Consider the following 20,686-nt stretch of genomic DNA (forward strand, 5'->3'; position numbering starts at 1 on the left):
TTACATCACATTGCTTCCCAAACACAAAGGTACTTTCTACTGGTGGTAAGACCTGTGTTTAAAAGGGAAATGGTGCAGAGCAGTTACCCCACCCCCTCCAAAACAGGTCACTTTATTCCTTTCATGAAAGTTTTGTAGTCTTTTTTTTTTTTTTTTTTACTAAAAACTACCATCTATAATGAAAAAATAATCTATAATACAAATTCCTTCCATTAGTAATTTTTACGTATTTGGCTGTGACATCTAGATAAAATCATCTAAAAAGTAAGGTTATTAGAAATCCTCCATCAAGGTATCTGGGTACAAATATTAGTCTCGCCTGAATCTGGGTCAAGACTCAGTCAGGTGTTTTTTAAAAAGGTAAATGTAGGGGCGCCTGGGTGGCGCAGTCGGTTAAGCGTCCGACTTCAGCCAGGTCACGATCTCGCGGTCCGTGAGTTCGAGCCCCGCGTCAGGCTCTGGGCTGATGGCTCGGAGCCTGGAGCCTGTTTCCGATTCTGTGTCTCCCTCTCTCTCTGCCCCTCCCCCGTTCATGCTCTGTCTCTCTCTGTCCAAAAATAAATAAAAAACGTTGAAAAAAAAAAAAAAAAGGTAAATGTTGACTTAAAGTTGACCCTTGAACAGCATGGATTTGAACTACAAGGTTTTTTTCAATAAATATATTACTGCAAATGTATTTTCTCCTCCTTATGATCATCTTAATAACAATTTCTTTCCTCTGGAGTATTCTGTTGTAAGAATACAGTATAGAATAGATGTAACATACAAAATACGTTAATCCACTGCTCATGTTATCAGTAAGTGTTCTAATCAACAGCAGGCTATTAGTAGTTAAGTTTCTGGGGAGTCAGAAGTTATATCCAGATTTTTGACTGAACAGGGCATCAGTGTCCCTAACACCTATGTTGTTCAGGGTCAACTCTACTTCAAAAAGTGGTTTTGTTTTGTTTTTTTGGTTTTTTTGTTTTTGCATTTTACATGCTGTAAACTACAGATCATAAATGCATGAAAAGAACAAATATTCATATGCTGACAAATACTCTATGAAAAACCTGAAAATAAGCATGTTTTAAGTGTATACATCTGTCTGTAGGCAACCTGAACATATTTAGAAAGTTGTTAGAAATTCAGGCAATCATAATACTTTTTATAGCTCATTTGGTAACATTTTTATATTTTACTCTTACCTTTATGAGGACTGCTAAAAGCAATAGCCATATGAAAAATGTACTGTCTACAAAAATGAAACATTTTCCATATGTGGCTCAATGTCCTGTGCAATGAAGGCAAAAACCATAACTACCATTTTCTCAGTGCCTACTTACTGTGTGTTGAGACTTAAGCAGTTTATATTTATTATTCCTAATTTTTACTTTAATGCTAAAAGAGAGAGTCCCAGGAAACAGACTGAGGAGTCTGTGCAGCAGGCTTACTGGGGAGGGCTCTTGGGAACAAATACCTGTGAAACTGACCGGAACAGGGTTGGGCGGACGAAGACGCTGGTTGACGAAGACACAGTTGCAGCAAAGGCCTCAGCTAACCCAAAGTGAGGTGTGGAAACTGGATGAACCTTCAGATTTGTCCTGAACTGGGGCAAGGAAACTGTTCCTTTGGATTTCAGCACGGACCAGTCACTGGATTCAGGCTTCCCTGGAGAGGGAGCCTTACCTTGGGGGAGACAGCTCCCTTGGGCGAAGGAATTCAACTGGAAGCTGTCACCAATCGTTGCTCCAGGCAGCTGGGGGAGGGGCTGGGTGTCTCATTCATGGAGGAGGGGTCTGGGGACTATATCACATGTATGTGGAAGATATGTGATGCATTTCTATTTAACTGAATAGAGAGCTAAGGGAAAGGTAAGAGCTTATTATCCAAAGTCACTAACAGAACTTCTTTAATGTAAATTTAGGTTTCAAAACTAGGACCTGGTGTTCCTCTCTTCAGTAGACATTGAAAAGTCTAGAAAGTCACTTTGTTTACCTTTTTGCCATAGTTGCCAGGAAGTTCACAGCTCATTTTAATATTTAGCGGATGTAACTATATTTACCTGGGTTACTCACTGCACCCTCTGATCTCTCATTTTCTATTTTTAGCTTTCTTCATATGCATATGCTTTTTTCGTTACGTTTACATTATATATTCTAAACAACCCATCTCCTCTTTGTCATCTCTAAGAACACTTAGTCATAGGTAATGGACGCCCTATGGCCTCCTTTTGGTAAGCCACATCCTTAACCTTTTACTGCAGAAAAAAGTACTTCTACTTTGCAAATTCCTTCTGTAATTCAAACTTACTTCAAGAGGAGTCGGTAGTTCAATAAATGCCATCATTTATATAAAGATTTGAGTGAACTGAGTCTTTGACAATAAAAGCCTATTCTAAATGTTTTGATGCCTGTTGTCAACTCTTCCTTGGGAGTTCCAAATCAAACGTTTTTCACGTGTTTATAACCTTAGGACACATGAATTATCTGCAAGAATTTTTAAAACCTGTGTTTTCCTACTGTGAGAAGTAACATGTATGAGCATAACATCCATCTGTACTGCTCTGTTTTGGCTATTGCATTGGACCGTTTATAATCACACTGTTGCCAAGATCTTACTTCAATTGTCAACATTTTTCAAAGGTGGGTTGACGGTTCATAAAGGGGCAATATACCACCTGCTGGCTTTGTGACATTATACAAATTAATCTCATTGTGCCTCAATTTCTCCATCTGTTAGGTGGGGTTAATAACAGTACCTCCATCACAGATTTGCTGTGAGTGTTCAATGAAAAAATACAAACAGAGCACTTAAAACAGTGCCTAAGAGCTTATACTCAATAAATGTTAGTCATTTTGATTGTTACAAAAATAATAGTCACACCACATGGAGACCACTTATAAATAAAGGTTAGTTCAAGTAGGGAAAGGTAACCCCAAAGTTTTATCACAAAGCACATGGTAGGAATAACAAACTGTAGCAGTATCAGAATCTCGTTTGGAAAACAAGTTTCAGTTACACCACATCATCTAGTGTTAAAGGAATGCTAGCTTGATTTTCTGAATTTTAGTTTTATTAGTACATAAAAGTATTTTACAGTTATTTTTGTTTGATAACACATGAGATCTACAAATAACAAGTTTACACCTAGATTTAGGTTTGTTACACATCAAGCAACATTGTTGTATAAACATGCTTTAGATTATTCAAGTTTCAGAAACACCTGGCTATACTAGCATAACTTCTTCAACCTTTTGCTCTTATTTCCTCTTTCTTTATAAAAGCTAATTATCTAACCATTTTCAAAGGTTTGTAGTCCTGGCAAGAATATGGTGACTAACACTGACATATAAACCAAAGGGGAAACAAGGAATCTTAACTAACCATAGGAACATGCCTCACTCACTGGGCAGCCTGCTTACAAGAAGCTGTAGGTAGACAAACAGTGAAGTATGGATGGCTCATATATTTTCCTGGAGTTCAATGGAACAAAAAACATGTAGACCTCTCATTCCTTTTTTGGTGCATGGAAATTTACTGGAAGTAAAATCGGATTGACCACCACTTCTTGAAAATTTAGGGTTTCATAGATATGTTAGTTCTGCTATAAAGTTAAAATTTCTCCCTTGATTTTTCCTCTTAATTTTATAATGTGGTTTACATTACTTATATAAAGGAAAAAATATTTTATACTGTTCTAAAACAGGTACAATCTGATCCCTCAAAATCCAACTATTAACCATGTCTTCTAATTTGCAAAAGAGAAGGGACATTACCTGGTTATACAGAAGACTGAATAGGGGTGCTCATAATCTAATGACTGAATGACTATTAACAATGTTGCACTTTGCTGCTTGATGGGGCAAACCCCAGTGACAACTGGACATACCACAATAAAAAGATATAAAGTCATGTAAATCATTCTTAAGAAAGTAAAGGCAAATGGTAACATTTGGTAAAGGCAAAAGTAACATATAATGAATAAGAGCTCTAATGTTCTAAGGTCAACAAGGCTGATATCTAGTAATATCGATTTGAGGCAATTTCTTTCTATTGTGCTAATTGTTTTGAATTGCATATTTTAAATATCATATTGGTTTCTACCAGAATGTAAGTTCTTTGAAGGCAGGAGTTTATTTCAATTTTGTTCACTGATGTATTTCCAGTACCTACATCAATGGCCAGCACGCAGAAGCAGCTCAGTGGGTTTTTGCTAAACGAACGAATGAATGAATGAATGAATGAAAATTCCTTAAGATTTTATATGGCAGTTGAGAGATTAAACGTAAGGTTGAGGTACTTTTTGACCTATCACACTCTTCTTTCTAAATCATAAACCAGCTCTTCCCATTTAGAGAAAGTATCTGCAAATTTAAAATAATAATAATAAAAGCAGTTTTTGATAGATACGAACTTTATTCTGGTTTTATTAATACCAATTACAAACATAATTGACTTATTTGAATAAATGAAATCTGAAGGTAGATAGTAGAGCGACAATAATACTGTGAGTTTCAAAAATTCAGGCTATTACAACAAAATAGTCTTACATAGGCTGAGAAAAGGCAACTAGAAGATGTATCTAAGTAAATAACTTCCATTCTATTGTATCAATTTATATTGACTGAAATATTATTTGGTAGCTCAAAATATGTAATTTATGAATACAGCCAAGAGCACATATATAAAAATAAACTGATGGCTGTTATTCCTAAAATGTCTGAGAATAAACACAGGTTTGTATTTTATACTAAGGAATAACAACACTTCCCACTAAGTGACAAGAGAACACTCACTTGATTAGTGCCAAGAAAAAAAAAGTAAGCATTTCCATTGGCTCTCAAGGACTCTCTCAACTACAACAGGTAAGAATTAAAACAGATTTAAATACATGCCTTTTTCCATTCGCAGACATTTTCCAATGATTTGGAACAGTAGGGGGAAGACTCCACATAGTTTACAAACTCCAGATATTTGCAACATATGCATACTAGGCCCAGATTTGTTAAGCATTCATCCTGAATACTGAATGCTGTTTCTGCAATGGTCAACAGCAGGCAGAGAAGAACACACTGCATGAACCGCTCCCCAGCCCCAAACCAGGATTAAAGAGTACCCAATAATCAAAGCAGTCCCAACAATCAACTGTTTAAAAGTTAAAGCTCTTTGTGGTCCTGGTCTGTTTTTGAAACTCAAGACATTCTTTCTGCCATTTTTAAGCCTTTTTTAAACATTACATAGATACAACCTTCCAAGAGGGGGGAAAACTGCTCTTCTACCTCAGCCTAGCAGTATGAGCAACTTCCGAGTGCCTGTATGACAATCAATATCTGAAATTGGAGATATGAATTTTAGTTCTTGCCCTCTGGTAATGTTAGAAAAAAAGAGGGGAAAAAAGAAGGCAGGATCATCACTTCTGAAGTTTAGGGAGATTAGAATTCAAGAGTCTAGAGTACATCTTAGAGGTAACAGAGCTGTGCCAAAATGGTATTTTAGTTGGATTTCACTGGGTTCTAGAACCAACTCTAAAAATTCAGGCAATGAAGCACTGTGATGATCTTTGAGGACTACAACAAAGAATCCTGTGTAAGCTGGTAGAAGATTTAACAAACCCCATAAAATGTTCAGATTCCTAAACAGCCCTGCTGATTTTAGTATATCTGAAATCTATTGTCTTCTGTTTTCATGGCCACTGTTTTATTGTACCTCTTGTCTAGCTTACTGCAAGAAGCCTCTGAGTGATCTTTGTCCTTCCCATCTTACCCTTGCCAATTCATTTTCCACATTACAGCCAGTCCTAGGACCTAAGACTATGTCCACTTCCCAGCTTACAGCTCTTTGATGACTAAGTCTAGGGTCAAGTCCAAACCCCCTAGTACCTCATCTCACCTCTTATGTATGTCTCCAGTCTCATTTCTGATCACTTCCCACCTCCTTTCACCCTCTTCCCTCTAACCTCAGGCTCCAGCTAGCTAGAACTACATCACATAAAACATTTCACCAGACTATTGGGGACACGACCTGTTCCAAATTAATGCTTCTGAAGTTTTGATGCCTTAAATCTAAAAGAGCACAATGATTGGAAAAAAAAAAAAAAGCCGATGTCACCTCAGTATCTTCTAATTTTCTTTTATCTAACTGCAGGTTATAGCCCACAAGTGGGATGAGTTGGGAAATCAATTTTAGTAGGTTGTGACCACCTTTCTAAACACCCCAAGTGGGAGATAAAGAGACAAGGCACAGGGGATCAAGAAGCGTCGTGGTAAAGAGGACCCAGGGCCAGTGAGGGTGGCTAGGGAGAACAGGGTGAATGGGGAGCTGGTACAGGTTCGAGGGGATGGGTGCAGGGGAGGAGCACTTGAAGACTGCCAGTGTGGGGGAGGGGATTGGCTGAGCCCGCGGGCACAGTGCATACATGTGATAACCGGGAGGCGTCGTGCCCCACACCAGGTGTTGGCGTACATCAGCAGGACCACGACAAGCAAACCTGGGGTATCCCTGGTCTACTCCATGCCCTCCCACAACGTGTCGCTGCGGCTGCAGGGCCTCCTGGAGAAAGACTCTGGGTCCTACCGCTGCTCTGTGAATGTGCAAGACCATCAAGGCATAAATAGGAGCCACAGCAGCAAAACTTTAGAACTCAGTGTGCTGGGTAAGTGTGAAGCACACACTTTGCAATACCGCCCCAGCCCCCAGGGAGGTCAGGCAGGTCTCTCCCAAAAGGCTGCCTGTAAAGGTTGGAGGAGGGCAGATGGAGTGACAGAAGAGGGAGGCAGGGAGTGTAGGAGGTGGTGGAGGTGGGGGTCTGTTGGTTCCTGGGGATTGAATTTTTAACCTGTCTCCCTGCTCCAGTTCCTCTAGCTCCTCCGTCCTGCCGTCTCCTGGGTGTGGCCCGTGTGGGGACCAACGTGACCCTGAGCTGCCAGTCCCCCAGGAGTAAGCCAGCTGCCCAATACCAGTGGGAGCGGGCACCCCCATCCGCCCAGGTTTTCTTTGCACCAGTTTTAGGTGAGGGAACTTCTGGAGACAAATGAGTGTGTGGCTGGGGCAGGGAAGGATGAGAGGTACCAGAGGGGGGGGTGGTGAAAAGGGGAGGCAATGCTGCCAAATACTGGGGTAGAGGAGGTGTGGTGGTGGTGGTGGTGGAGGACTACGTACCTGTAGGGAGGAGACTAGAGAAAGAGCCTACCAGGTACAGGCAATGTGTTGGGTGTGTTCGTGCGCTGTATACTTATGATACTCGAGAGGACATATGACCTGGTGGTTCTAGAGCCAGATTAGCTGTGCTCGAATATAATAGAACATACCAGAGGGTACTGCACATAGTTAAGTAGCATGTCATTTTGCGGATTAAATAAGTGAATATTTGCAAAGCACCTAGAACAGTGCATGGCACATAGTAAATGTTACAGAAGTGTTGGCTACAATCATTATTATTTTGTGGAAATGTTTCAGTTAAACATATATATTACGTGACTATTAGGCCACAGGGTAAAATATATTTCTTCTTACTGTATGTTCAAAAGATGCATTGCTTTGGTTTTTTATTCCAGTATATAAGAATGAGATACGTAATAGATACCTGCACAACTACAATCTAACACTATAAAAAGGTTATCTATCAAAACATATAAATTGTCTAGAATTGGTATGCCCACCATACTGTTATTCCAAAACTATCTGCTCCACCCTTTCTTGGTTCTTTAAGACACCACTAACGAGTCATTTGTAGATTCTAAGTCATACCTTCACCAAATGCCATGCACTATAGCAAACTGTTATTCAGTTGAAAGGCATGACTTTTTTATTTAATTAATTTAATTTTTTTTTTTTTTAAGTAGGCTTCATGACCAGTATGGAGCCCAACACGAGGCTTGAACTCAAGACGCTGAGATCAAGACCTGAGCTGAGGTCAAGGAGTGGGACGCTTCACCGACTGAGCCACCCAGGTGCCCCAGAAGGGATGACTTTTTAAACAGCTTACCACTTATAAATCTTCTGTGAGTGAAATAAGTCAGTCAGAGGAAGACAGATATCATATGTTTTCACTCATATGTGGATCTTGAGAAACTTAGAAGACCATGGGGGAAGGGAAGGGGGAAAAAATAGTCACTTATAAATTTTCTGGAACAAATGCGGTATTTGGATGTTTCCAGTTTAAGATTCTTGAACAAAATATATTTTACTATACTGGCAGTTTACACTGTTCTGGGTTATGCTGCCTCTGGTCTTTTACCCCAAGTGCTCATCTCTAACTACCCTCTTCTACTCAGTTCAGTGCACTCTACCTTCAGGATCCACCTCCTGAAAGCCTATGATGACGTGCCTTTCCTGTGTATGCCTCAAGCACCATGAGCTTAATGTCAACGTGTCACACAGACCTTGCTCACAACCCTGTAACTGGTGCTTTTGTAGTCTGACTCTTTCACTGGAAGGTGGACACTCTGACGGTAAATGGTACACTGCAGCATCTCTAGGACCTACTGCACAAGGCACTCAAATATTTGTGGTGAATAATAATAATAATAAAAAAGTAAGTCCCTATTTCAGACTTTAGTATTTGGAGAAACCCTGTGATGAAATCTGTCAGCTGGGTCTGATGAAAGGGAATGGGTAAGATCTCCAAATCCTCCCACAGATTCTTGCACTTTAGCCAAGAGTTAAGCTCCACATCTTTCTCCTGCTTCCTAAGGACAGTGGAATTCAAGGGTCCAGTCCCACTACGGCTGCCAAGAAAGATATCAGAAAGATGCTCAGAGTTCTAAAGCAGTGGCCTCCCACTGGGGTATTCCTACTCTTTCATGATTAATCAAGGCATCATAAAACCTTAGGGATTCCTGGCATTTCCAGCTGGCATGTATTTCTTACGTGTAAAGCTTGGCCCCTGAATTTAGAATAACCAAAGCAATATAGGTTAGGGATATTGGTTTTCTTTAAATGTTAAGTGGAATATTGTCTGATCATCAACATTCTCAAGATACATTTGATAAAATCTACAGATACGAATGTTGCGTGGATTTTTCAGATTCATAGTACATTACTGAGTACATTTTACAGTCAATGCTCATTTTATTCATCTCATACTAGATTTAATATTTCCTATATCCTATTAACATCCTGTAAACTTTCACCTATAACAAAAAAACTTTAATGTCCATTTTAAAATGTTCAAGAGAGTACAAAAAGTCTTTTGGGAGCACAAAAACAAAGTTTGAATATCATTATTCCAAAGCTGTTCTGGCCAATACAGTAGCCACTGGCTACATATATATGACCATTTAAATTAAAATTAAAGAAAATTAAAAATTCAGTTTCACACCGTCACACTAGCCACAGTTCAAGTGTTCAATAACCACCTGTGGCTAGTGGCTATTGCTCAGTGGCTGATGGACAGTGCAGACAACAGGACACATATATCACATAAAGTTCTATCAGACAGCATTGTCCTAGAAAATCAAGAATATGACACTGTTTGCCCTAGCTAACTGAGATTATAAGACTTTATTCTGTGCACTAAAAGCTCTTCCTCCCTAGTAGGGTGGACCATTTTTCTTTACTTGTATCAAGGTTCCTCCTACTCTGGGGTAAAGAGACCGGGAGGGCAAAAAAAAAGGAACTTTGAGCTTCCCCTAAAGGTTTGAGTATGTAGCTAAGAAAACTGTTTCGTAAAATAGACTTCTTTAATACTCCAAATAACAACTTTTTACCTGCACTGTTCAATATGGTAGCCACTAGCCACATGTGGCATTTATAATTTAAAATTAAATTAATTAAAATGAAACACAATTTAAAATTCAGTTCCTCGGGCACACTAGCCACATTCCAAGGTCTCAACAGCCACAAGTGACTGGTAGCTATCACAATGAACTGTGTTAGATATAGAACATGTCCATCATCACAGAAAGTTTTATTACACAGCACTGTTTGTACTATGTGCTTTCTAAATTCTTTTTTCTTTTTACGTATCATCTTATTGAAGGATCCATAATAACTTCATTCCACTCTTCACTAGATTTCCCCAAATGCCAAGAAATAAACTCAGAAGACTATTCATCCAAAGTTTTAACATGTGCTTGTTAGACCCTCACCTCCTAAACTGAAAGACTGTAAGTGTATGGTCGGTAGTCCAAGATGGTCTATTCCTTTAAGATACACATCAAGCCTCTATCAGACTCACAAGCAGGCAAGCGTTCTGGAACACACAAGCCTCTGGATGACAGTGGCATGGGAACAACAGAAACAGAATATGTCAAAAATGGAAGCAAACAAATCTGACCCAATCTTTCTTGCAAACGATTTGAGTGGTATACCATATTTCTCGGAAATCTTTCAATGACAGTACAGAGGGAACGTCTTGTCTGCAAACACCAGAGAGAAATCCTCAGAGGTGGGTGGAGTCTATTAAAATGCTACACAGGGACACAGGTTATCTGCTGGCTTCAAGCCATCTTTACCTCACTGGTTCTCACAAACAAATGACAAGGCTTGAGGGCTAAAACGAAAGGTCAATATGTAATTTGTCTGCTAAAGCATGAATTTTGTTCTAAAGATTATAACAATTACTAATGAATAAATCTAAGCAATACCCCTAAAACACTGATCATTTTGGTTGCTAGGCAGAAGACTCCCTACCACTTTTAAATTTGTCTGATGAGCAACTAGTACTGATCCAGCAAACACAAGCTTTTTAGGTCATACAATCACCTTGCATTTCATCTCGAGGCAGAGCTAGAAGTACACATCTGTTTCAAAGACATAAAGCCAACTCTCAAGAGGCAAATTTTTGGAGAACACCCAAAAATATGGGACTTGAGAATGAGTTTTGCAGTGCATCAGATTAACTGACTGAAGTGTGAATACAGCATCTGGCTCAGAAGTGAATGCTTTCATGAATGCCAAGTCTAGATAGATCTTTCAACTACTACAGTATGGACTGTGATGAGATCTCTCCCCCCTTTGAAGTCATCACACTTATTGTCTGCTTTAGTCATATGACACTTAATCAAATACTGCCATCACATACCATCCCTTGTGTTGTCCAGCTTTTAACTCTTTGATGTGTCTATACATACTTCAACTGCACTGTAAGCTCTTTATTTATCCTAACATCTAGCATACAGCCCTGCACATAGTAAGCACTCAAGTTATATGGTGAATGGAGACATGATGAAAAGGCCTATAGAATAAGAGGAAAATCATGCAATCACCAGACAGAAAACCACCCATTTGTTTATCTGGCTCCAAAATTAGGCTGGAATTGTTAGTGGACGGATTTTCTTCTGGCAAACGAACAAAAAAAGCAGCAAAACTTCAGAACCAAACAGTAATCTGTGCAGTAAGGCAGTATCAAACACATCCATTTCCAAATGACTGAACGAATACCAATAAATGGACATGTCGGACTTCAAAATGAAACTCTCTGCAGCAATAAACAAATGTTTATATCTGACTTTAAGCTAAAACCCTGTGCACTTAGAAATATACACATTCACTTAGCATGCAAAAATAGTACTTTGGTAGCAAAATCCAAGAGCTATTAATTTCAAAATTTACAATTTCAATAGATAAGAAGTCTAAAACAGTCCAAAAAAGGGAAGTGATGTGTCTTTCAGGTTATTCAGGAAGGTAGCCAGGGAAGAGGCTGGGATGGGACTCAGCTTTCTGATGCCTTCTTGTGATGAGATGAAGGCTGCTACCTCAACGTACTGAAACTATGATTAAAGGAAAGTTTCCTGGAAAAACTGAAGTTCCTATATACCTCTTTCCTCCTTTCAAACTTGGAAGAAACTGTTTACTGAGTTTTCATAATTGCATTTTAATGCATATTTCAAATGCATTGAGCCAGAAATTTAATGGACACACAGGATATTCCTTCCCTGTGACCCTCTGACATGAATTCACATTTAAGTGAGCACATTAGTCTGTACAAAAAGTTCCTCATGGTCCATATCTTACTGTACTTTTTCTATTGTGTGAAATTCAAAGCACAAAAGATTGTTGAATTTCTTTTTGCAGTTCTCATCAAGACAATAAAGTAAAAGAAGAGCTTTCCGGTTGCGCCTGGGCGGCTCAGTCGGTGAAACGTCCGACTCTTGATCTTGGCTCAGGTCATGATCTCAGAGTTCGTGATATGGAGCACTGAGTCGGGCTCCAGGCTGACAGCATGGAGCCTGCTTGGGATTCTTTCTCCCCCCCTTTTTCTCTCAAAAATAAATAAATAAACTTAAAAAACAAGAAGAAGAGATTTCCGAATTACTCATTCTGAATAAGCATTTCTGAAACCGGGATCTAAAGATTTGCTTTCAGGTATCTGAGACTCTCTGAGAATTTTTTAAAGTTGTGTTTTTATTTTCATAAACATACTCTGTCTGGATTACTTGGGGACATCCACCTCATAACTGTGTAAGGCTACGGTGTCAGTGACGACATTTGCTTCTTTGCTTAAGATTACATTTATACTAAGTCTTCTAGAGGGACAGAGCTTAGTATTCAATGCAAAATTTTTCAAACTGGGTTTCAGTCTATGTCTTTGAATTAAAGTCTGAGTAACACTGATCTAGATCTCTATACTTTCCAAAGTTCTCCTTCTAGACTGTATTTGGTAAATTTAATAAATATGTGTCCAGTGTCTACTATGTGCTAAGCACGGAAATATGGCAGTGAATAAGAGAAACCAGAACTTGTCCTTATAGAGCTTATATTCTGGCAGGAAAGACCAACATTGTTAATGAAGAAATCTGGTTCCTTGGTTGAAATCACTTAACAAGTAGAGAAAAAAAAATACATACAGTTATCTGCCCTCCTGTCACCTACAAGTGTTGATCAAAGAATCCACTGTCAACATGTTCTCAAAATATTCTAAGAGCTTGAGGTCAATTTGGTCTTATCTGTTTGACATCAGGTGAACAGATCCTCTTTTAAAAATTCTTCAGGGGGGCAGCTGGGTGGCTCAGTCGGTTAAGCATCTGACTCTTGATTTCGGCTCAGGTCATGATATCATGGTTTGTGAGTTTGAGCCCCACTTCCAACTCTGCGCTGACAGCATGGAGCCTGCTTGGGATTCTCTCTCTCTGCTCCTCCCCTGCTCATGCTCGCTCTCTCTCTCTCAAAATAAATAAACATTTAAAAAATTAAAAACAATTCTTCAGAGAAGCTCAATCTCCTTTCCTTGCTTTAGGTTATGCTTCTCATAAGTGGACAAAGACGCAACTAGCTATTTTCTGGTTGTTTGAGAAACAGTTTTATGGAGAGATTTATATTCATTGAGGTTTTGATTGCACAACACTTTACCCTTTTGATTGGGAAATTTCTATGGACAAAATCAATCAAGCCAAAACAGTTACAAATGCCTAAGTACACTTCTAAACTCATGAAAAGTTCATGGGTGGATGCTAACCAGCACGGTGCAAAAACTCCCAGAAATTTAACCTTAATGACCTTGAAATTGAATTTATAACTTTATTCTTTAATAGAACAATCAATGAGATTCAGAACACAGTGGCTCCTATTAGCTACTACTTTAATCCTGTCTATAAACTACTACTTTAATGACACCCTTGTTAAGGGGGTATAAAAAGAGAGGGTCGTAAGAAGACCTAAATGTAAACATTATCAAGTAAACCAATTCAATTCTGTAATTGAGAAGTGGGTGCCAAATTCCCTGAACGACAGTCAGTAAGTTTGAAATATCTTAGTTTCTGGACCAAATTTTCTAAGCGACAATGTCCCGGGATGAACACTACTTGAGCCAAGATCTCTCCAACTTTGGAACAATCTCCTCCGTTAGCGTGATTGTGATTGTTCTCACTGGGTTTTTACCCAAGGAGCTGGGGGGGAAAGTGCCATCCCTACCAGAAGAGAAGTACACAGATACTATGACTATTAACAAGAAGTAGTTCATTGAAAACTGGGAGAAAGATTCCTACTAGAATCTTTTAGCAGATACTATGACAAGGGAACTAGCTTACCTAAAAGACAACTCCCTCTCTGCCAATAATACAAATCTGAAAGCCTAAAGGTCAAAACAAACAACGGAAAGATAACCTGGCTGGTGGTAAAAATTTCTAGCCCAAATTAAGCCTCTGTACCTGAACACTCAGATCCACAGATAGCCAGATGCACACTGAGAGCTTTACTTTTCACCACATCCGGCACAATAACTAAAGCAGGGAAAAACTGGCTTTCGTGAAGGAGCTTAGTCAGAAACATAGAAGGGCCTCAAGCCAACCTAACTCTGGAGACATCGACACTCTACAAATTCCAGACCAACTCTCAGCCAGGCTAACTTTAATTGTGCCCCTAACTCCGCGATAACAATACACTATCTGACTACAACCGAGCCTCTTCAATTCTCCAAAGCATCTCAAGTCTTATCCTTCGAAGCTCAAGTTAGAAAAGCAAGGCGACTGACACAAAGGCCAGTCGTCCAAAGGCGCTTTTTGCGTGGCTCTGCACTGCCACTCATTTGAAAATTCCTAAACTGAGGGCTCACCGGCCCCCCTCTTCTATCCTTCCTCAATTCCGCCCCGGCTGGTAAGCCTCGGCCTGGGAGCCCCTCAGCCTGGAACAAAGCGAGGGGCCCCGGCGGTGGGGGCGAGAGGCGCCAGCGACACGGGAACTGCCGCACAGCGCACAATGAGAAACTACCAACTTCAGAGCGTAGGAACATCAATTGGCAAGAAAGAGGGGCGGCGGCAGGCACGCCCAACTTCAAACTCAGGAAACCTACGGGCTGGCGGCCATCTGGAAAAAAGCCCCCTTCCCAGGGAAAGAAGAAAAAGGCGGAGGAGATGCGAATCGCCCACCGGGCCCCGGAGGGGAGCCCTGAGCTCAGACCGGCCCCCGCCCCCGAGGCCCGCTTCCCCGCCTTCTCTCTGCCTCTGGTTCGCTGCCCCAGGCCGGGCGGCCGGTTACCTTGATGCGCTCCCGGCACTGGGAAGGGGTCCGCTCGTAGCCCAGCTCGGCCAGGGCCCGGGACACGCGCTCGTACATGGCTGGCCCAGGGGCCTTGCTGCCGAACACCGTGCCGGCTCCCTCCAGCTGCTGGTACCGCGCCTCCACCAGCCGCTCGTTGCCCCATACTGCGATGAGCGCGTTCGTCTCGGCCGGCGTCCACGACATGCCCCGGCAGGCGGCGGCGGCGGCTGCCGCAGCCCCGCCACCGCCGCCACCAGGGGAGAAGGAGACCGAGGACGAGGCGGCGCTGCGGCCCCCCAGCCCCAGCCCGAGACCCCCAGACGCCGCTGCCCCCGAGCCCGTCGCACTGCCCGGCCCGAGCGGGGAGGCACCCCGAGGCGTGGAAGGGTCGGACAGCGATGGATTTCCGTCGCTCAGGCCACCAGGAGAAGCCGGGGAGAGCACCTCCATCTTCGGGATTTTTAGCGGCGAGTTGGCGGGCAGCTCCGAGCCACAGGGCGCAGCCATCTTCCAAGCGGCCGCCGCTGCACCGCCCGGAAGTGACGCGCCCGCGCATCCGGCCGCCGCGGTCTCCGGGGCTGCCCTCGGGCCTGGCTCGCCCGAGGGCGGGCGGCTACGGGCCCCTGCTGCCGAACGGAGGCCGTCCGCTTCCCCCGGCCTCTCTCCGCGGGCCCTACCGCGCCGCCCGCTCCTCTCCCGGGGTGAGGGGCGGGGATGAGGCGCGCCGAAGCCCCGAGCTGACGAGAAGGGTGGGGGCATGAGGGCGCTGGTGTGAGGAACAGATTGGAGCCTTCCCACTTCCTCTCCAATCTCAGCCCCCGGGAGGAGGGGTGAGGCCCGCGAGGGGGCCCAGAGTTAAGGAGGACTTGACCATTTCCCTCGCTCTCTCTCTCTTCTCTCCCTCCGCTCTGCCTCCCCTCCCTCTGAGCTGGCCTCGGGGCGCCGAGGCTGACGTCCAGGGCGGAGACTGGGAAAACCTGCCGAGGGCTTCTCCGGAAAGCGCCGAGGCTGAAGGAGAGCATTTCTGGGGGAGGCTTTAAAAAGCAGTTGTGGACCAGGGTTAGAGTTGGTTCGCTGTGGCTTTTCGAGAAACCCTTGCGCCATTATTTGAGGAACAGCAACTCTGGCTCCAGTTAAGATCTGTTTTCCAGTTAGCCTGGGTAGGTGTGACCATGTGTAGAAAAACTTAGATGTCTTTATCGCGTCTGTACTTTGTAGTTTAAACATGTAGGAACTCTGGGGCCCGGCAGAAAAGTTACTTTCCAAAACCATTCTCCATCATCCCTGATTTGGAAGTTGCCTCGTTTTCCTACTGTATTTCACACCCTGGAGTGTAAGGAGTTTGAAAAGACGACTGCCAATTATGGCAGCTCTTGTGACCTCTGGAATTAGTTTATCAGCCGTTCCTGAATACTCCTCAAAGTGCTGCAGTTTAATGAACATTAGCACGCCAAAGCCAATAGTAGCTGTAAGGTATTTCAATAATCTTCAAAGCCAAATATCTGATTGTTTATCTTGAATCCTTAACTTAAAAGCCTCAGCGGATCTTTTTCAAATATGTGGAATTTTTTTTGGAAAGCAAATATTTGTTAGGTTTTTAAAAGAAAATGGAGCTGAGGGGGTGCCTGGGTGGCTCAGTCCCTCAAGTGTCCGAGTCCTGATCTCAGCTCAGGTGTTGAGTTCAGGGTGGTGAGTTCAAGCCCCCTATTGGGCTCCTGCCGGGTGTGGAAACAATGAATGAATGAATGGATGGATGAATGAATGATAGATAAATAAATAAATATAGAGCTGAGGTCAGCTATACCCTAGAATCACACTAAGAGAATAATATGCTTAGAAAGCCAAAGGAATAAGCAGTAGGGATGAAGTAGAGGAGGTAACCATCTCTATCATATTAAAAGGCCCCCATAGTTTTCAGTATGAGGAATCATAAAGAAGTTCCAGAGTTTATGCTATATTTTCCTCTTTTTCTAAGAAAAAGATATGGTCAAACACCTTGGTGAAGAGTATGGATTCTATGGGAGTTGGGAAGGGGTTAAAAAAAAAAAAAAGTTTGGATTCTAGAGTCGAAATGCCTGGCTTCAAATTCCAGTTGTGCAACCTCAGCCAATTTAGTTAAGCAATCTCTCAGTACCTTGCTTTCTTCATTTATAAAATGGGGATGACCTCACAGCATTGTTATGAGAATTAAATGGGTTGATACAGGTAAAGCCCTTAGAAGGGTGCCTGGTTCACAGTAAACGTTAGATGAACATTAGCTATTATCTCATTTGGGCTATGTGACAGTCCTCTCTTATGCACGATTTCACTTTCAGGGTTTCAGTTGCCAGTGCCAAGAGGCAGTCAGGAAGCAGATCGTCCTGATTTATGGCCAGAAGGTCAATAGCCTAAAGCTATCTCACAATGCCTCTGTCAGTCACTTCTCTTCATCTCATCGTGTAGGCAGTATCTCATCTCACATCATCGCAGGAAGGGTGAGTACAGTACGATAAGGTATTTTGAGAGCGAGGAACCACATTCACATAACTTTTGTTACAATACGTTGTTATAATTGGGCTATTGTTATTGTCATTAATCTCTAACCATGGCTAATTTATAAATTAAACTTTATCTTAGGTATGTATGTATATGAAAGAACATAGTACATGTAGAGTTGGGGACTATGTGTGCTTTCAGGCATCCACTGGGGGTCTTGGACCAATCCTCTGTGGATAAGGAGGACTACTGTAGGTTAGTTAATAGAGACTCTTTCCTTTGTCGCTTTCTCTCCACCACTAGCTTTCAGTGTCTTCATTTTCAGTTCTTTTAAGGGCTCTTATGGCATCTCAAACACCTGTCAAAGCAAAATTCACTCTTATTCCACCCAACAGTACGTTTTTTAATGTCATAAGGTATTTAATGTGCATGAAAGGGGAGAGTCATGCCTAAATCAGAGACTCCGAAGAGTTTTAAAATCACTGCTTATCCTGCTTTCATTTTCCCAGGAGCCTGAAAAAGAGCCTCCCTCCTTCTTTTGTTAATTCTGGATGATTCTCAAATCAACTCTGACTCATGCAGGAAGCCTTCCTAGATAAAGTGGGTTGACTGGGAAGTCTCCCTTCCCACAAACTTCTGTTTCTAGACATTATTTCTATATGCCCCCCCCTTTATTCCCACAGCTCATCAGTCTATCCAATGAGAAAAAGTGTCAAAAATAAAATTTCCGGTAATATCCTGAGGTTACAATTAATTCAATAACATAAAAGCCATTAATATGTACTACACAGTATGGAGGCATTGCTGCATAGGCAACCTGGATCATGTGCTTGTCATGCTGGCTAACCATGGCTGATCCTGGATTCCTGGAGCTGTGTGATGTGCTCGTTCAAGGCTTCATAGTTCAATCAGAATTTCTGGAATGTGTTTGAAGTAATGTACTACACTTTTTGTGGATTCAAATGATAGCATGAGTAGATGAAAAACCTATTTAAGGGGCGCCTGGGTGGCGCAGTCGGTTAAGCGTCCGACTTCAGCCAGGTCACGATCTCGCGGTCTGTGAGTTCGAGCCCCGCGTCAGGCTCTGGGCTGATGGCTCGGAGCCTGGAGCTTGTTTCCGAATCTGTGTCTCCCTCTCTCTCTGCCCCTCCCCCGTTCATGCTCTGTCTCTCTCTGTCCCAAAAATAAATTAAAAAACGTTGAAAAAAAAAAAAAGAAAAAGAAAAACCTATTTGAGAGATAATGTATACAATGTCTCAAAATAATGTGCAAAAGAGGTCAGAACGATACAGAGTAATCAACCTGTAAACTGTCAACTACCTCCCTTTAATTGCATCATCCCCTTTTCCATTTCCTCCACAATCTATGCCCAGTATTTGTTTTCTCAACTTTTCGTTCTTTCCCCCCCCCCCCGTTGATTATCTTCCCTATGCTGTATCTTTTATTCCCATGACCTGTTCATTCCATAACTAGAAGCCTGAATCTTCCCTTCCCCTACATCTCTTTTGTGCATTTCCTTACCTCCCTCTCCTCCAGCAACCATCACTTTGTTTTCTGTATTTATGAGTCTGTTTCTGCTTTTTGTTTGCTTGTTTGTTTGGTTTGTTTTTTGGATTCCAAATATACGTGAAACCATATGCTATTTGTCTTTGACTTAATACACTTAGTATTATACTCGCTAGGTCTATTCATGTTGTCACAAAGGGCAAGATCTCATCTTTTTTATGGATGAGTAATACTCCATTGTGTATATACCATGTCTTCTTTATCAGTTCATCTGTCAATGGACACTTGGGTTGCTTCCATATCTTGGCTATTGTAAATAATGCTTCAATAAACATAGGGGTGCATGTAACTTTTCAAATTGGTGCTTTCATTTTCCTTTGGGTAAGTACCCTATTGTGGAATTATTAGATTGTATGGTATTTCTGTTTTAGTTTTTTGAGGAAAATCCATACCATTTTTCTCAGTGGCTATACCAATTTACATTCCCACCAACAGTGCATGAGGGTTCCTTTATCTCCACATCCTCATCAACACTTATTTCTTGTCTTTTTTACTCTAATTTTTTAATGTTTATTTATTTTTGAGAGAGAGAGAGAGACAGAATGCGAGTGGAGGAGAGGTAGAGAGACAGGGAGACACAGAATCTGAAGCAGGCTCCAGGTTCTGAGCTGTCAGCACAGAGCCTGATGCAGGGCTTGAACTCACAGACAGTGAGATCATGACCTGAGCTGAAGTTGGACTAACCAACTGAGCCACCCAGGTGCCCCTCTTGTCTTTTTTATTCTGGCCATTCAGGCAGGTATAAGGTGATAATCTCATTGTGGTTTTGATTTCCGTTTCCCTGATGATTAGTGATGTTGAGTATCCTGTCATGTGTGTGTTGGCCATCTGTATATTTTCTTTGGAAATGTCTGTTCAGGTCCTGTGCCCAGTTTGTAAAGGGATTATTTGTGGAGTTTTTGGGTATTGAGTTGTATAAGTTCTTTATATAGTCTGCATATGAACCCTTTTCAGATGTATCACTTGCAAATATCTTCTCCCACTTAGTAGTAGCCTTTTCATTTTGTCGACGGTTTCCTTCACTGTGCAGTAGCTTTTTGATGTCGTCCCTGTAGTTTATTTTTGTGTTTGTTTCCCTTGCCTTAAGAGACATATCTAGAACAATGTTGTTATGGCTGATGTCAAAGAAATTACTGCCTATGTTCTATTTTAGGAGTTTTGTGGTTTCAGGTCTCACATTTAGGTCCTTAATCCATTTTGAGTTTATTTTAAAAGAAAGTGGTCCTGTTTCATTTTTTTGCATGTGGCTGTCCAGTTTTCCCAGCACTATTTGTTGAAAAGACCATCTATTTCCCAGTGCATATTCCTCTGTGCCCAGTGTTTGTATTTCCAACTTTTGTCTGAAGCCTCTCCTAATCAGTTGGACAAAAGTTCTCCGTCTAGTACCCACTCACACAATTTAGCATTTCACATTAATGTTTTCTGTTTCAAAAGCTTTATTCATTCTGTTATATACTTACTCCCTTGCTGTGTTTTATGACTGTCAGTGTGTTTGCTGTTTCATCTTTTTTTCCCTTCATATTCCACATCAAGTCCTGTTACCTCTGAAATCTTTCCTAAATCTGACTACTTCTCAACTCTAGCCTCCATCATGTCTTTTCTGGACAACTGGACTTTCTATGTGCACACTTGTCTGCTTACACAGTAGCCAAGGTGAATTTGGTTTTTTAAAACTTTTTTCTTGTGAAATGTAACATGAATACAGAGGAGTATATGAAACATACATGTACAACTACTCTATGGTTTA

The 20,686-nt window shown here is 41.6% G+C and overlaps 2 protein-coding genes and 1 long non-coding RNA gene across 11 annotated transcripts in view; 2 read left to right on the forward strand and 1 right to left on the reverse strand.

The window, feature by feature from the left end:
• MSANTD2 (Myb/SANT DNA binding domain containing 2) overlaps nt 1-15,917 on the reverse strand; it is a 31,779-nt gene extending 15,862 nt beyond the window's left edge. For 2 of the 4 annotated variants that reach the window (XM_058687150.1, XM_058687148.1), the window contains exon 1: nt 14,896-15,895. In XM_058687150.1, the coding sequence (XP_058543133.1) occupies nt 14,896-15,657 (762 nt within the window). In that variant the 5' untranslated portion in view covers nt 15,658-15,895. Of the gene's footprint in view, nt 1-14,895 lie in introns of all 4 variants that reach the window. The other 2 variants (XM_058687152.1, XM_058687153.1) reach the window with 1 other exon arrangement.
• LOC131486995 (endothelial cell-selective adhesion molecule-like) lies at nt 6,332-7,044 on the forward strand. Its single transcript, XM_058687157.1, has 2 exons — nt 6,332-6,634; nt 6,835-7,044. The coding sequence occupies exons 1-2, from the start codon at nt 6,493-6,495 to the stop codon at nt 7,014-7,016; spliced, it is 324 nt and encodes a 107-aa protein (XP_058543140.1). The 5' UTR covers nt 6,332-6,492; the 3' UTR covers nt 7,017-7,044.
• Nucleotides 15,486-20,686, forward strand: part of LOC131486998 (uncharacterized) — a 34,784-nt gene continuing 29,583 nt past the window's right edge. For all 6 annotated transcript variants that reach the window (XR_009249560.1, XR_009249561.1, XR_009249558.1 and 3 more), the window contains exons 1-2: nt 15,486-15,599; nt 17,214-17,372. This is a non-coding gene — a long non-coding RNA (uncharacterized LOC131486998). The remainder of the gene's footprint in view (nt 15,600-17,213; nt 17,373-20,686) is intronic.

This window comes from Neofelis nebulosa, chromosome 10 (genome assembly GCF_028018385.1).
Source record: "Neofelis nebulosa isolate mNeoNeb1 chromosome 10, mNeoNeb1.pri, whole genome shotgun sequence".
Taxonomy (NCBI): domain Eukaryota; kingdom Metazoa; phylum Chordata; class Mammalia; order Carnivora; family Felidae; genus Neofelis; species Neofelis nebulosa.

What these genes read in the sequence shown, in the direction of transcription:
- LOC131486995 (XM_058687157.1), top strand. Translation starts at nt 6,493, where the DNA reads ATGCCCTCCCACAACGTGTCGCTGCGGCTGCAGGGCCTCCTGGAGAAA. An exon ending in TTTAGAACTCAGTGTGCTGG is followed by an intron (nt 6,635 to 6,834) that starts GTAAGTGTGAAG and finishes TCCCTGCTCCAG; the next exon opens with TTCCTCTAGCTCCTCCGTCC.